At 45.8% G+C, this 17,039-nt stretch overlaps 1 protein-coding gene across 4 annotated transcripts in view; it reads left to right on the forward strand.

Annotated features, from left to right (window-relative positions):
* The window catches only part of LOC124185661 (probable JmjC domain-containing histone demethylation protein 2C), a 202,005-nt gene that overhangs the window by 53,143 nt on the left and 131,823 nt on the right, over window positions 1–17,039 (forward strand). For all 4 annotated transcript variants that reach the window (XM_046576629.1, XM_046576626.1, XM_046576627.1 and 1 more), the window contains exons 4-6: window positions 5,047–5,241; window positions 7,016–7,100; window positions 7,494–7,582. In XM_046576629.1, the coding sequence (XP_046432585.1) occupies window positions 5,047–5,241; window positions 7,016–7,100; window positions 7,494–7,582 (369 nt within the window). The remainder of the gene's footprint in view (window positions 1–5,046; window positions 5,242–7,015; window positions 7,101–7,493; window positions 7,583–17,039) is intronic.

Genomic DNA, 17,039 nt, shown 5'->3' on the forward strand with positions numbered 1-17,039 from the left:
AAAGTCAAAGCCCGCGTCGTGAACGGAAGAGCGGTAACCGGAGTGGAAGGACGGACGGGAGAAGGAGATGAGAAGCTTCGGTCCAGGGATGACGAGGGAACGGCGAAGAGGAGCCGGAAGGACTGACTATAGACACGGGAACGCCCCGGGAGGTGGAAAACGCCGTCCGCCCTGGATTGTTCCCAAGTAATTAAACCGGACCAACTTTTGCCGTTAAAAGTTCGCACCGCAAAAGCCGGGTCCCCCTTCCACATCCCCATTATACTCGATTTCTGCACCCCACGCTCAGGGCTCGGCTCCTCGTTCGGTTATACTTGTATACGTACGTACGATACCCTGCCTAACGCCGAATTCCCAGACCCTGCAGGATCGCAAACGATTTGTCGAAAGGGACGTTGAAGCCCCTGCAATTTCGACGAAAAGTATCAGCAGCCGTACCTCCGAGACGGTGAATTATTACACCACTTTTTGTTGGAAATCCATGCGAGGAAACATACGGAACGAATGCCGGGAAACAACCCGTTCAATAGGAAGACTTCTTTCAACCTTGGAAAGGCTGAACGTTTCTACGCTGTGTGCAAAGGGTGTCGAGAAGTTTTGTTTCGAACGAATCGAAGACGTCGTATCGCGAAAATATGACTACACCGTTGCGGTGTTACGGCAACGTTTGGTATTTGGTTTGGAGAAGAAATATCGCCAAACGGAGTTTATACATCGAGCAGTGCCTCCTGCTTAATACCGATCGTGAGTCCGATCGTCGTCGCGTCACGGTTACGGTGTCATTAAAACAATTACCCACTGCCCTGTGATTTGTAATTCGAGGTGCAGCAATAATCGGCTTGTGACTGTGAATAGGCCGCGGTTGGTGTACGAGAGCTGAATAATTTCATTGAATTTAATTGCGGAAATGACGCGGCAGCTCGTATCCTCAATTGGCTCGACGTGCACTTTCTACTCCACGAGGTGCCGCCGTAGCTCGAATCGTTCCCCTCGGCAGCCTCCGAATCGGTCGTTGCATCTTCTTCGTCTCTTCGTCACCTTTAAGGACCGCGGTCTTCGGATTTCACGATCGACCACCGACGGTTCGCGCCTTACAGATTCTATTTCCTACTCTTGCTCGGCGTCGCTCCGCAGGAACCGTGCCAAATAATTTTTAACCCAGGGGAATTCTTGCCAATGAAACAAGAACGAAACTATTAACGGCCGTCCGGCTCCCCCGATGCGGGGTTGAAAGGAAAAAACCGAGTTCAGGGTCGGCGAGTTTGACCTCGTGGTACAATTGCACGGTTCTTCTTTCGTCGGGTTCGCAATACGTTTTTCTTGTCGACTTCCGCTAGATCGTACCGCTCCGCCGGAAATTCAATTTTCTTTACGGCGCCTCGGAGGATCTCTCATCGCGTATTTCGAGGTGGCGATGAATAAATAATGCCTTAAAGGACCCGAGGAATTTTTCGTACAAATTTTCTTCCCGAGATCTTTTTTCGTTCACGTTAGAACGCGATTGAATTATCAAGTACTTTAGGCTACTCGAATGTGTCTCACTTGGTGCTGGATTTGTTTATATCGCTCTGTAGGTGTGCAAGAACCTTCGTACCTTTTATGAGGAAGGAAATCGAATCGTGAAAGACGGCAGGTTGAGTGGAGAGAGGAAAAGTGTAAACGAGAGTGGATATATACAAGAATTGAACGAAGCGGAAAGGGAAGTTGAAGATACGACAGAGGAATCTCTTTGAAACTTTAATTTCCATCCTGTATTTATGCCACATCTGGTGATTCTCTAAAGGCAGACTTTAAACTTGCTCGAGACTTATATTATATTATACTTGTCGCAGGTTTTTTGCAGTTCCCTTTTTACCCCCGGTACTGTTCAAGCATCAGGCAGGTCAATCGTCGTAACCTCCGAGCGGATAGAGCAATTTACCGGAAAAATAACCCCATGTAATTATGTGAGGTAGTTTTTCCTCCCACGTAATCCACGTGGCTCCCTAAGGCTGGCTTTCATGGGTTGACCGCGATTCGGCTCTGCTATTTTCGTCCCTCTCATACGGTAGACATTTTCCATGACAATCTCTATCGAGAGGGAGAGAGGCACGTGGTGAGCTCTCACAATGCCTCAATTAACCTTCTGAACTATTCTTCGACGTTCGAGACGCCTACGAGCAATACGAACGCGACGACGACGACGACGGTCTCTGATTGGAACAGATTGTTCGAGCGTTTCGTAACGTGAATAAGAGCAGCAGAGAGAAAAGAATTAGGCGAAGACGAAGATGATGATGATGATGATGGTGGTGGTGATGGTGGTAGCGGAGATGAAACAGGGTGAGAGGAAACGCGAAATTCGGCGGAATAAGACATTTTTCGAAGTTTTCTCGTCAGCTGTTTACAATTATTATACACGCTTTGAAGCGAGAAACGGGTTATACAAACCGCCTCAGCGATGGCTGCGCAACGTTTCAATAGATCCTTCGCACGACGGCTGAGTTTGACTTTCTAGAATCTAGACCATTCGTGACATTTACCCATAACCTGATCGTAAAAGTGAAATATGAAAAATCTGGTGGTAAAATCTACTGCGCTTTTTCACATACAAATATACGCCAGCAACCGCAGCACAGCTGAAAGTCGTTCGATTGATTCTGCAGTGTAGAGTCAGCAAATGCGTATGCCGATGGGTGGAAATAAAAAGGCTGACCGACCGATCAGATCAACCGGAATATAAACGCGGTGACAATTTTATCACTCTGCATCGAATGCTTCACGAAATAGCTGCTGCCACTTCCATCGGTGAAATCAAGCACATAGTTTTGCTTTCGTGTTCGGGAGGTGTTTAGGCATAGATGAAAAACCGGTTATTTATTTATTTATTTATTCATTTAAGAACAAAATACCAAACTACCGAACCCGGAGAAGGCAACAGTAATTACTCATAGCCCAATATTAATAAAGTAAAGTATACATACATGAGGTATAAACAGTCTGAAGCGTTGAAAGTAATAAGAAGAAAACAAAAATAATTGCAAAACAGGTTATTTCGCTACGTACAGTCGTATTTTCATCCTCGCCCGATATTTATGGGTATCGATTTTTCTGTCGGAAATGGAGGTGAACATAGTTTCTTCTTCTATTTTATAATTCTCGAGTGGTATCAACTTTTAATTGCACAAGAATATTCAATTCCAATTATCTCCGGTCGTCCGACTCGCTGCGGATTAAAAACTACCGAATCACCGAGTTACTACTCGTCGTAGCGTCGCCGCGCGGTTTGTCGTAAACCGCGAAAACTAGTTAGCGTCAAACTCTGGAAAACTTTGAAACTCCGGTAATACGGGATTTACGAAATTTCCTTCTACCAACGGGGGATCGGAGTTGGTACCAGACGGGAATAAGTTCTCCTTCGTTAGCGCCTGTCTCAACCTACCCCAAGCGTTCAGTTATTATTATACACCCTCGTTATTCGCCGCCGGTTATTCTTTTCAAAGTCATTCACAGGCCAAGGAACATTTGCGACGAATTACATTTTCCTTACGCATAAGCATAATTTGTGTTCAGCTAACGTTCGATAAGTACGCGAGTATACATTTTTCAACCAGGTACTTCCGAAGCGGCTACTACGCGTGTTACTTACTTTATTCGAACAGTTTGAATTTTCATACCGTGGCAATAGCCTGGTAACAACAATAACTATCGGTAATAGGTAACAATCAACGCCGTCGTTTCTTCCCGCACTGCTCTGGCACGCTGCAGCCACGATTAACGATATTATCCCAATTACTTTCTCTTTCTCATGGTTCTTGCTGCGGTTCCCTTTTTAACCGCAATCACGAGCTTTTGCCAGGCGGATTCCTGACGGATAAAAAACACGTCCGTCGATCTTTACCCGCACCTCTTATCTCGCTGCAATACGCCTCGAGACGAAGCCTTAATCAATTTCTACATTCACCGGGATGTATACATGTATACATAAATCGTAGTTATTCACGTGTGGCAACACACACGTTGCGTGTTACGCGTCCACCTCCTCGCCTTCCTGGGATATATTAATGAATCAGCAGTGTCATGGTCTATGGTTCGACTCTGGTTATCGGTGGGTGTTCCGTTAAACGTCGTACCCACACACGCGAACTGGTCACCTATGGTTGGATATACGTTAATTACTCGGTCAGGTGGGCTTGCGGCCAAGAATTTTACTACCGCTCGTCTAAAACGTCCGCCTTTCTGCGTGCCTCGACGATTGTATACTCCGACGATGCAGACCCCCGCCGCATGGTCTGGTGATGATAATTTTCATGCCATGGAGGTAAAAACCGCGATCAGCACGTTACGCTGCGCTGAGCTGCGCTGGGGAATTAGAAATCTCTCGACGATGACGCTTTGTTATGAAATATCCTTATCCATCTTATGTATCCACGAAACGCCATCTCATAGAAACGGAAAACGTGTTTCAAGCATTCTTCAATGAGGTGAAAAAGAATACGATGGTGCACGAGCATTATTGAAGAAAAATTTATAACCCGTAAGACTGGATAATTTTGCGTGGGAAAAAGCTTTGCAATGCAAATTTTAACCCAGTTACCTTCTCCGTCATCTTTCAACAGCGGATTCGATTTTTGCACGTCGTTCTCTATGGACTCACCGAGTAATGATCGATTACGATTTTCGACGTTTGCTGTAACCTTTAAAAATTCTATAAACCACGGTAATTAATTAGGAGCAATTCAAACTCAACGCGATTTATACAGGTATTTTTTTTTTTTTTTTTTCCAACGTTGCGACCAGTTTACCGTTTGCCAAATCAAAGATGCGTATAACTCCAGAACTCGTTTGAAATAAATAAAAATCCTGCATTAGCGTGACATATAATTATACGAAAATAGATAAAATCTGGAAATTTATGATTTTAGGAACCCCTTAGAGAGTTGTCGTCGATGTCGACTGGAAAGTTCGGTTTCACTGCCTTTAGACATCGCGACAAGAAAAAACAGGGTCACACAGTGCTGTCCAATGATTTAACGATTGCATTTTTTCCTTTTCACCAATTCACAGCCCGACTGGGAACTCGGCAAAAGTTCACCACCTTGGGCCAGCGCGGTGAGAAGATGGGCAGAGATGCAGGACGGGCAGAGAATCCTCCTGACGACACCGAGCGTCCTGGTTGGATTCCGGGTCGAGGTTTACCGAGCCGAGGGTACGACGCAGTGGTACACAGCCGTCATCGTCGGCTACAACGAGGCCACCAAGGTGCGTATAATATCGTCGAATTAGGAGAAAGGAAAATAATCAAACTCGTGACAGGGGTGGAAAGTTCGCCGATACTTCAACCCCGAGAAATCTCCTCACGCCCTTGGCTGCTCTGCCCCTTTTTGTTCCTTGTGGGCGTGTATATATATATCTTGTATATATATGTGTGTATATATATATATATATGTATGTACAAGGTCCCGCAGGATGACCCGGGCCAGACCGGGATCGAGGGGATGAGGAGGCCAGATATCGCGCAACAACTCCAAAACTTGCGGGGGATTGCTTGCCAACACCCAACTCGGTTATTTTAAACTTTGGATTTATTTGGCCAAGGCTGCGAACTCTTTTTCTCTTCTTTTTCTTCTTCTTCTTCTTCTTCTACTTCTTCTTCTTCTTCTTCTTTCTTCCGGTCTTTCTTCTCCCACGCTTCTTAGCCCACTTCTTTCATCGTTATACACCAAGTTTCTTTCAAAGTTGCGCAGTTTCTCTTCTTTTTCCTTTTCCACCCCCCGGTTCCAGTTTTCATGCCGCCGCCTGCCCACCTCCAAAGTTCTCTCTCTCTCTACCCGCCGCTCAACCGAGTTTCTTCTTCCCTCACCGCCGCTACGAGGATGGGTGATTCATCGACGCTCGTCTTGATCCTATATAATACCAGTCAGGGTGCAAACCTTTGCGGGAACGCTTTTTCTTCCCCTCGCCCTGAATCTCTTGAGGTCATAATTTTCCGCGCCTCCTTTCCGCTGTTCTTCACTCTCCGTATCTTGTCAGACTTTTATTTTATATTTTTTCCTTACTCGTTCATTAGTCACTTATACAGTTACGCGATACGCGTGAAATTTATATACCAGCAGCGTTCAGCCAGTTACACGGAAGTCTGAGAGAATAAGAAGTAGGTGTAATAGGTAATAGTTGAAGAATCATTACAAGGTTGAAAATAAAGCAAATCACCTCTAAGCATAAAATAATTGCATCCTGCTCGTGACAAATCGTCAGCGTTACAGTAAATTTGCGCCCGCTTGATAATTCTTCGCGGACCTGTATAATACATACATGTATATATACATGTATATAATCATTAGTGCCGATAATAACAGCGTGAAAATTTCCTATCCACCCACTAATATCGTATTATATACCCTGCATATAACCATTGTTATAAACCCACGGACGTTCCGAAAAACTAGCATCGTAGATATACATACATGTATATGTATATCTACGTTTTACTTCCATTTCTGTTCTATTCCATTTCCATTGACGAATGGAGCGACAGCTTCGTAATTCAAACTCTGCGAACGACACGTTCACGCAACGGTAATGAACTAATTATTAACGGCCCGCATGAAACTGCGGTGAAAGTTATTGTCGGATGTATTACGTCTATATACACTGTATGCATATAGTGCATCATACTTTTACGCTCTATCCACTTTACCGATCACTCAATTGACCGAACAAACATTCAGTTGACTTTGTATAGAGCCTCAATTGCGATCGTACACACAATGTGCGCTTACAGTTGGCACGGCTTTATTTGGGCTTGCGTGTTACTAATTAATGCTCCCAACATTTGCTCGGGCGTCTCTTCGTGTCTGAAACTATGAACACCGCTCACGAGAATCGGTATACGTATAATGTCCACAGCGCCAATTGATCTCGAAACAAATGTTACAACGGCGAAACACCCAAAACTGATAATTCATTTCATTTAATCGGCGACATATATATGCGTGTGTGTGTGTATATATATATATTGTTAAATTTATTTCAGGATCTCACAGTCACGGACGATACCGTCCTCGAAGATCACAACGAGGATCCAAGTCTGGTGCAGATGCGTTTGATCGGTGACGGAGGTGAGTTGATCCTTAACGTTTATTATGTATTTTGCTAAAGGACAAAAACAAAATAGAAAGTAGTCTTTATTCTTCTCAGTGAGGAGACTTCTTTCCCTCCCTCAACGAAGTTGTTAACTCTTAGTAGACGAGTTTTATCGATCTGTTGTTGTTTGTTCCACGCAAGGACGTGAAACTCTTCGTCTAAGGAAAAAAACAAATAACTTGAAAAAGAATCATACGTCGTCGCAGGATTGGACGATAGCCGTTATTATTTAGTCGAAAAGTTTCGGTCGTCAACGTTCCACACGAATTTTTACCGTGTTTGTTTGTTTTTCTATTTTCTGTTTTTTCTTATCGTTTTCTCGCGTTCTTCCTCTACTTTAATAGAAAAATAAAAATTTCTCATTCCAGTCGTTGAAAGCATCATGAGAGGCGAAGTCGTCGGTATGACGCCACGGAGATCAAGATCGTCGACGGCTCTGACGCACGCTCTTGCAATGGTGAGTAGAGGCAACGCGATCCTCAAAATCTTTCTCCGCCATTGAATAAAATGCAAAGATTTTAAACAACTCGTGCGTAACGCGACTATCAATCGAACGCACCCCTTGGATCGAGGATCGGATTTTCACGACTATCGACATCCGCGCGTAGGGAACGTTTCCCTTTAAACGGGGTAATCAATAGAGTAGGTCGGCTCCCGGGGGTCGAAGTGGAAGTGGAAGTGGAAGTGGAAGTGGAAGTGGAAGCGGCGGAGGTGGAGGTGGAGGTGGAGGTGGAGCCGGCGCCTGTGGGGGAGAAAAGCGGGGGGCGAACTTCGAGAGGGTTTAGCTCGATTTTCCGAGGGGCTGCCGAGGCTCGCCGAGGGTCGGGCGTCTCTCAACTTTTTGGGGTGGGGGGGCGGGGATCAGACCACGAATAGCGTCTGTTGCTACGTTGAAGAGATTCGCGATGCCAGTTCGCCGACTTCCACTTCCGTCCTCGTCCTCGTCCTCTTTAGGACCAAGCTCCTTTCCTCCCTCTCCTCTCGCTCCACTTTACCCGACCCCGCTTTATATCCCCTCTCCGGAAATAATAACGCGACGCTCATTTTCCCCCAGCCAGTGTATATTAATATTTAAAGAGGTCAACCGTGTACCGATAACTTATATTATTACACGCATTTGCATATTTCAGAGAGAGCTTTATACCTTATTCTCTGCATCTTTGATATACGTACGTATAGATATACGTATACCTACATGGTTGTTAATTTTTCCAGTTGCTTTGACTTAAATCTTCCGACTTAAGAATCGCTCGATCTCGCGCGTTCTTTTCTTTATTTTTATACTCGTTTGTGTAACGAGGAGGGGGATTTTTACGCGAGAACGAGGCAAGCTGCGGTTACGATTTGACATGAAAATTGTTTTATGTGTAATACCGTTTTGCAAATGTTTCACCATCGCGATGATGTTTCTCCTGTTGAACGTTCCTCAGTTTTCAAACACTCGAATCGACTTATCGTGGTATGCGGATAACTTTCGTAGACTATATTAAAATTGACGGAAAAGAGGGTAGGTTTATTTTTCCGAGATCGAGATTCATGTCAAAAATATTCTTTTCCTTAATTCGGGTCTACCGATAATTCACTAATACACCTTTCTAAGTTGACGCGTGTCAGTTGAATTGGCCGATTAGAATTCGAGATTGCAATTCCATTGTCAGATTCCTCTCGTCTTGGCAATATGTCTGCCACTATTCGTGATGCTGCTACAAGGAGACGCCTCTTTGATAAATTATATCGCGTCCCCGAATAAAAGGAAGAATGAAAAAAAAAACCGTTGGGCGGGATAAAGCGAAATAAAAGCGAAGAAGCGAAAAGAGAGAAAGGAAGATGAATTCGTCGCTTTGAAACGAGAAGGAATGAAGATGGTATCTTTGTAATGCGAAATATACCGGCAACATATCCACGCTCTACTGCAACTCTTCACTAAGGGGTGTGTTTCGAAATTTACTGCGTATTGTATATTTATACTGCTGAAATACGAAGAGTGTTACCCAGAGTAGAATTGTCTTGTCTTGATACAAAGTCGGACTCCTCCCAGAAATCCATTCCGAACACTATGAAGATGAATTTAGAAGTCGTTTCTGTTGAAATAAAAATTTTCAACACCAGCAGCGTGAAAAATACCTTTCTCGAATCACGTCCCTTCACAAACATATGTATAAAAATTCTCTGCCGACTACAGAAAAACTGTAGGTATAATAAAATTCTCTTACCATTTTTTGCATTCTTTGAAGACTGGTTGGTAGCTTCGGTGTTTACACAAGCAATGTCACTCTTAACGTATCGCTTTCGCTATCCGCCTCGAGCGGAGGAGGGTGACTCTTCGATTGAGTCAATTAAATCCCTGCAGTCTCGGTGCGACGTCGTCTCGAGTCCACGCAAATATCCCTAGGGTCAAAAGTGATCCTTCCCTCCGCCTCGTCGTCGGATTCCATTCACGGAATTTGAGAGCGACGCCAATGCGACGAAATTCGAGCAGGGTCGAGTGCCTTTGAATACAGCTGTATACGCCGCACCGAAATATCGTGCATGCGTTTATACACCGAGTCGGCGTGTCAAGTGTCCGACAGTCGAGCCGACTGTAATTGGCCGGCGAAGTTTCCCGACGTCGCGAACCTGGGCGAGAGGTGCTTTTCTCGAACGCCAGTCTCTCGACATGGAACCTCAAACTTACCTCTGACTCCGCCAGCCACCCTTCGCTGCAACCCTCTCTACCTCTCTTAGCGAGATCCAGTATTCGCGCTTTCTCGGTGTCGAGACGAGGAACGACGAGGAGAAACCCCGACTCGTTTCCCACTGGCCGCAATCTCTGAATGCTGCCCGATCCGTCGGCATCGCGTGTTCGGTATCGGAACCGAAGTCGAAACCAAGATCGTCGAGGGAGATGTGTGTAAGCTTCGAGCTCCGCGTAACTTGCTTTATTTGCAAAAGTCACGAGACCATCCCTCGCGCTCAAGCCTCGATCGCATTATCGCACGAACTCGAATTCCTGATTCGCTTCCGTTTAGCTTCTATTCCTCGGATTAACTGAAAGGGAATACTGCGAACAGTGGGTGGTCTGATTTGCGAAAAAACGAAGTCGATCCCGCCGTTCTTCGAGGGTGAGTCAGCCAGTCCATTGGGTTTCATTGGGGCGGGATTATCGGTCCAGTCGAGGTGGGATACCGTTTTTTTCATTTCGCGCACCTTGGTTCTTACGTTCATACTTTCTCCTCGCCACCTCATATCCCCGGTTCTTTCGATCCCATTTACCGGATGACAACTTGACATCGAACGATTATCCTCGCCTTGTTACCGCCTCGCGGCACCCGAATCGCTCACCCTTGTTTCGGGTGATGTCAGAGCGTAAGTATCGTATCGGCTCGGTGTCGTAGAGAGAGAGAGAGAGAGAGAGAGAGAGAGAGAGAGAGAGAGAGGGAGGGTGGATCAAAGTATGTTCTTGACTCCGTTGTTTGTTTGACTCGCTCCGAAACACGTCGTAAATACATCAAAGCGTCTTCATGCCGAATTACATCCCACGAACAAACAACACCGCACCAGTTTCAGCATGCCTATCACCCCGCAGGATAAATACCCGGCGTGTATAAACACGCAAACGTCGTTCGTTTCTCGAATTTTCTCCCTTAAGCGTGCCGGATCTCGTTTAATCACTTATGAAAATTCGCCATCGCCATCGTGATTCGGTTTACGACTTCCTACCGCTGTTCAGTGCTTTGCAAATTCATCCCTCGAGATTCTCGACAAAACGCCTCTCGTGCGTTTTCGCTAGTCAAAACTACAGGAGAAACTATACACCGAATTGCTGCGAGACTCCAAAACCAGCAGCGGTCCAATTTCCCGTATCGTATACCCAACCACAACCGGGGTGGGTTCGACACTGAATTTTTCCCCACGTTGTAACGTTTGCCTTACGTCTTCTCATCTCTCAAGAAGATAAAAAATTTCTCGCACATTTATCAGGGTACCTATACCTGGGAAATCTCCAAGGCCGTAATTATCCTTTTAATTTTAACGTTCTGTAATATTTGCCAGACGTATTAAGCCTCGGTTTACAACATTGTGCAGAAAGGGATCCGAGGCACAGAACCGGGGCGGGGGTTGGAAAAGAGAAGAACGGATCGAGCGTGAACTTTTCAAGGTAGTCCAATTTACCCAACGTTCCGAGGCACCCTAATCTCCCCTAGGCGTACACAGTTATATTTGTTCGTCAGGGGCTGGAAGGGGACGGTGAACGAGAATGAGGATGAGAATGAGGATGGGTATGAGGATGAGGACTGACAGAGGTGGGGGGGGGTGGCGGAGGAGGGTTAATAATTCCCCGCGTTTATACATATAATGGAAAGCTCGGCAGGTCGTTTCAAGTTCAAAGGCCCCGGAGCCGGCCGACGGCGAAGAGGCGGGCAGGCGTCGTCCGGGAGCACCGGCCCGAACCCACCGACACCCGTGATAAACAGTCCCCTCGTCCAATCGGTGGAGGGCTTTACCTCTCGGTGCCGGTGGACGACGGGAGCTGTATTGATTCGGGCCGAGTGAGACGGCGTCGAGGGCGTCGGGGGCGTCGGCGTCGCCGACGAGGCTGCTCTTCGTGTGCGCGTGCGGTATATAAACCGCTTGCCAATTCATCCCTTCCCTTTCCTTTCCTTCACTTCCCTTACCGAATCCCGTGTTTACGTCCGCGACGGTTAATAGCCTCTCATCCCCGCCACTCGACGACACGACACGACGCGACGCGACGTCGTCTCGTAGACGATATACCGCATCTGATAATTTCTATGCACATACATCGACGACCGTATATTGTTGTTGTTGTTCTTGTGTTCGACTACGACTTCGAGGTAACGGCGTAATTGCTCTCCGTCAGCGCGGATTCGATATGCTGAAAACATTTTCAAGGCGTCTACCATACCTGTTACTTGAGATCATTCGAGTCGATTTATCTTCCGGTAAGTCTTGTACGCGTATGGCGGATGGAAAAAATTATATCTTTGAGGTTAGTTGCATTGGACGCCAATGTGGCCAAAATTATTCGCCCGTTTTCAAGCGGCACTAAGTTGGTCGAAAATTGTGAGAAAGACGATACGACAAACTAATCAGTAAGTCACGATCATAACGCCAACCTTAAAGTCGTTTCATCTCACTTTGAGGCACTGCTGGATAACGGTTTCAGGATCTAAGAACCATTCGTATCCTCCACTCGAGTCGAAGCGTCGTTGGTATCATCGCTGTTCGGGAAACTATAAATTGTAGGTATACCGATAGACGATCCAACTAAGGATTCCCTTTCCTTTTCTCAATTGGCAAGCAAGTATAGAAACAGAATCTCGGGCACCCTTGACGGCCTTGTGTTTTCCATTCATCCCAAGCAAATCTTTTCAATACCAATCGGCACGAGCTTGAGTTATACGAAGGCCGTGCCGCGCGGGGTTTTGTTCGATTGTTCGCCGGGGTCGTGACCCTGTGACATCGTCGGCGCGTGGTTGGAATCGACGCGCCGGCGCCGCTTTACCGAACCTACATACGTATAGAGAATCCCCTTTTGCGGGGGCGGTCAGGGGCGGCCGCAGCCGCTGTTCTCAACTCGGCTTCTCATCCCTTCCCATCCCCCACGAATACCGACCCGGCCTTCTTCCACCTGTTTGGCAGAGAGTTCTTCCCGAAGTTTTAGTTCACGACAAAGTTGTTCCAGTCGACGCGCTACCCTTGTGTCGAGAATTACCGTAAATCGTTCAACTCTCTTTCCGATTTATGCAACACCCAGGATCTATTATAAATAAACCCGATGCACCGACTCAACTTCCTATCAACGCCGTGAATTCTTTATTTACAAACATACAAATATACATGTACATATTATGTGTGTCTATTTTCGATATAACTTTTTCAATCTCATTTTAGGCGTACAGGAATTTTCAACTCTTGATTCCTACTCGGCTATTATCATCGCATCACTCTTAACGGTTTTCGTATAACGGCTCCGTTACCCTGTACCAACCGTTTATCACGTCGTGATAAATCTTGGCATCGAATGAACAAAGACACCCGCACCACCTCTAAACAAGTCTGATGCCCCTACGGGTAACGTTTGACTTCCGGAAGAGGAACGGCGTTGCAGAGACTCGATCACCATTCATCTCTATTACGGGAATCGATTCCTCCCTCCTTCCTTTCATCCTTCGCAAGGTTGACGCGACGTTTCTCTTCTCGCGCTCCACCGTGAACGGTGCGCAAAGTGGAATTTTTACCCCCACGGTCCCGTTGGATGAAATTACAGGCGAGGGAAATAACGGGCCGAGTAGTCGAGAGACGAGACGGGGAAACTGGAACGGCATTGAAAAAAAAAAAAAGTAAAAAGGCGAGCTCCTCGCACGCCGACCGGAAATATTGTCGTAGAATGGAAAGCGTCTTTTCTGTCTTTCCGGGCATCCGGCAGCCCGCCGTTCGGGGGCGGGGGCGGACGCCCGGGTCCCGGGGGTGCAGGGGGTCCACGATCCCGGCGAGGTTCCAGTAGGCGGCAGCACTGCGTCCGGAGCATATCGCGCTCTTAGCCTCCCAGAGTCCGCCAGCCAGCCAACGTTGGTTCGCCGACCGTGCGGAATTTCGCAGCCGGTGTTTGCGACATTCTCGACGGGAGTTTTCCTCCGATCGCGGCTGATCGATCGATCGATCATTGGCGCAAACGTTAGCCGCGTCGGTTTTTGTCGGTAATTCGCGTTGATTTTACAGCACCGTCGAACGAAAGCCAAGATTCGGAGAGGGTTGGGAGGGAGGGAGAGAAAGAGAGAAAGAGAGAAAGAGATACCGGGAATCTTGGTGATGCGCTGTGTTGTTCGAGTGTCGGAGGTGGTGGAGGATATCGAAGCCTGTTAAACTGCAGCAACTCGAGTTGCGCCGACTCGATGAAAGCATTGTTGACGCGTTGCGCAACGACAATTAAACCGAGTATATTTATTTTTCTTCTATCATCGTACTAATTGGCACCGATGATGGAACAACGACGTTTCGCCAAGCGGACACAGCGGCTCAATTAACGCGATGTAATTATAACAATTTTCGAATACTCGTTTCACTTTCACCCGGTACTCAGGTGATTCGCGTATCCACACACGCACGCAACAAAAACACCTTTGAAACTTTTCCATTCGGTATTCGTCGATTTTCCTGTCTTCTTATACGTACAGCATCGTCGTAAGCGAGCAGCTTTCTTCAGGCATGTTTTTAAGACAGTACAGTTTCATTAGGAGTGAGAAGTATGATGAAACGAACGATCGTGTAGCAAAACGATGCCGACGACGCGTTACATCGATAAGTGTGCATACGGTTTAGTGACTGACGATCATCGCTATGGATAATACCCGGAGAGTTGTGAAGTTCTTCAAAGCTGTGCGTGCATCATCGGCATTGGTTTGAGGACATCACAGCTGCTTTTCTACTACCAACGTCGACATCGGTAACTCACCGCGTGAGTGTGTCACTTCATAAATTTATTCACTCTTCGTCTGATGATCTGAACCGAACTGGAAGGACGTGCGGTCTGAAAGTGGTCAGAAATCTGCAGAATTCGTTCCAGGTTTTGCTTTCGTTTCTTTTTCTTTTCCTTCCTTCTCTTTCCTCCTTTCTACTTTTATAATTTCTACAGCGATTTCGCTTCAAAGCGAAACTAGAACGTCGTTAGAGATAAGATCGTGATAACTTCCTCAAAGGCTCGTTGAAAAGCAGGCCGCTGCCGAAGCGATAACGCTCCGTACCGGTATCATATACATTATATACGTATAATATAGCGGAGTTCCTCTTTATGTGGAATTATGAATGAAAGAAGCGGGCAAACGGTTCATCGTTTTAGATAAGATCCGAAGCGTATAATCATCACCTTGGCATCTGTAGCGGGTGATCAATGGCAACGACATCAAGTGACGTTTTATACTCGCACTTAATTATTGTTATCACAGTAGGCACTACATGTATTGTCGCAACATCAAATTGATGCCGTATGTATAATTTTTTATTCCTCGCCTTGGTAAAATAGCAACGTGTTTCTCTGCACGGATCGATTTCCATGCAAAGTTCTCGTTATCGTCGACAGAAGGTAGTCGAGCCGCAGAGAGTTTATATGTATAGTGTGCGCTTGATAAGTTTGTACGAGGTGTATAATTTGCGCAGTGTAATCGTAGGCCTGTAAATCTCACCTGTGTAAAGATAAAAAGCGCAGCTTTTATTATTATTATTATTATTATTGTAACCTTTTTTTTTCTTTTCCTTCATTTACCTCACTTCTGTATCGGGTACGTGGGTCTCCCTATTTACGCGAGTCTAGACGCGATATCGCAGGACCCGAGAATTCGCGTTATCGGTGAGAATTTTCATTGTTCTTTTAATCTCGTTCAGGCGAACAAAGAGTCGGCCTTCGTTATTTGCCGACTTAAAAAAAAAAAAAAAAAAAAAAGAACGAAAAATGTCGAGGACAAGTGCGTCATTGAACGACCGTGACCGCTGTGTTAAACAAGGCGGCATATAGGCATATTACGTTATACGCGACGGTTATACTTTCGGGGCTTGACTGTTAATTAACCACTTATCCGGACGAATTTCCGCCGTCGCTATTACGCATTCTATAAATAAATGGAATACCCACTTCCGCCACATTAACGTCCCGGTGTTTTTAAATATACGCACAAATTACCCGCTTCGGTGTTTCCTCTGCAAACACAGCTCTTTATCTACTGGAAATCGCTGCGTGCTCTCTCTCTCTCTCTCTGTTCGACTCTCAGTTCAGATTTCATCCAATCGCATGCAGCTGTAAGTCAAGAAAATACATACGATAATTAATTTCTTCTCAAATTTCACCGAACTAAATTTACGTTCATCCAAATTGCAAAATCAGGGGATCGTCGCTACTCGGTCAGCGAGCATTGGTCGTGCTACTTAAACAGCTACGCCAATGGGAATTGCGGTGTCTGTCGGGTAGGTATGCACAACGTACCGGTATAACTAGTTTCGGTCAGGTTTCATTTCCGACAGCAGTTTGGAACGGACGAGCTTCACGCGTTCGAATCTGCAGCGGCATACCGGCTCTTAACGTCTGGAAAGATACGACAGGGAAAACATTTGTCGTACGATTGTCTATCCGTCTGCGATTTCAAGATCTTTGAAAACTCTAGTTTTGATTTATTATTTGCGTAAAATAGAAGAAGGGGCGTTTAACTTAATCTGCACACGGCTATGATCAGCAATTGAGTATTTGTAGTAGCACTCGTTAAATGTTATTCACAGATTAAATTGCGAAGTGGTGGGTGAACTGGAAATAAAGAGGAAACGAAATACGCCGGGATATGCGAAACTCAGTGGCCTTGAACGAAATCTCTGCCATGCATCAAGATCTGCGCGTCAAGATAAAATCCCTCGCGAATTGTTGATTTTTTTTTTATCTTCTTTTTTTTTTATCTTGTTCTCTTTTCCCTCAGTTTTTTTTTATTCGCCGCTGCTCAGCGAATGAGAAAGAGGATTATCAGATATACGGCAAAACCGTTCCATGCGAAATTAAGTCAGCGAGTACTTATTTTATACCTCTCCGGTAGAAATATACGAACGATCAACTGAGAAACTGCTCGTTAGCATGCAAATCAGGCGAACACGATTCTCCTCGCCGCGCTGGTAATAATAATAGATAAAGGTGTAGGCAACGAAGTAAGAGAAACGTAATATTGACGAAAATCTCGCAATAAGTACGAGAGGAATTTTATTTCTCCGCTCCTTGATTTATCGTCGCAAACACTTTTCGCGTGACCTACTTCATACATGTATACGTACATAGCCCTCTTCTCTAATTTGGCTATAATCATCCTTATCACAACTGTCACACAGCGTGACACGAGTTGGGTGTATTCTCGGTGATCTCCGTATGACGACGACGACGACGA

Source organism: Neodiprion fabricii, chromosome 6 (assembly GCF_021155785.1).
Source record: "Neodiprion fabricii isolate iyNeoFabr1 chromosome 6, iyNeoFabr1.1, whole genome shotgun sequence".
NCBI classification, from domain to species: Eukaryota; Metazoa; Arthropoda; class Insecta; order Hymenoptera; family Diprionidae; genus Neodiprion; species Neodiprion fabricii.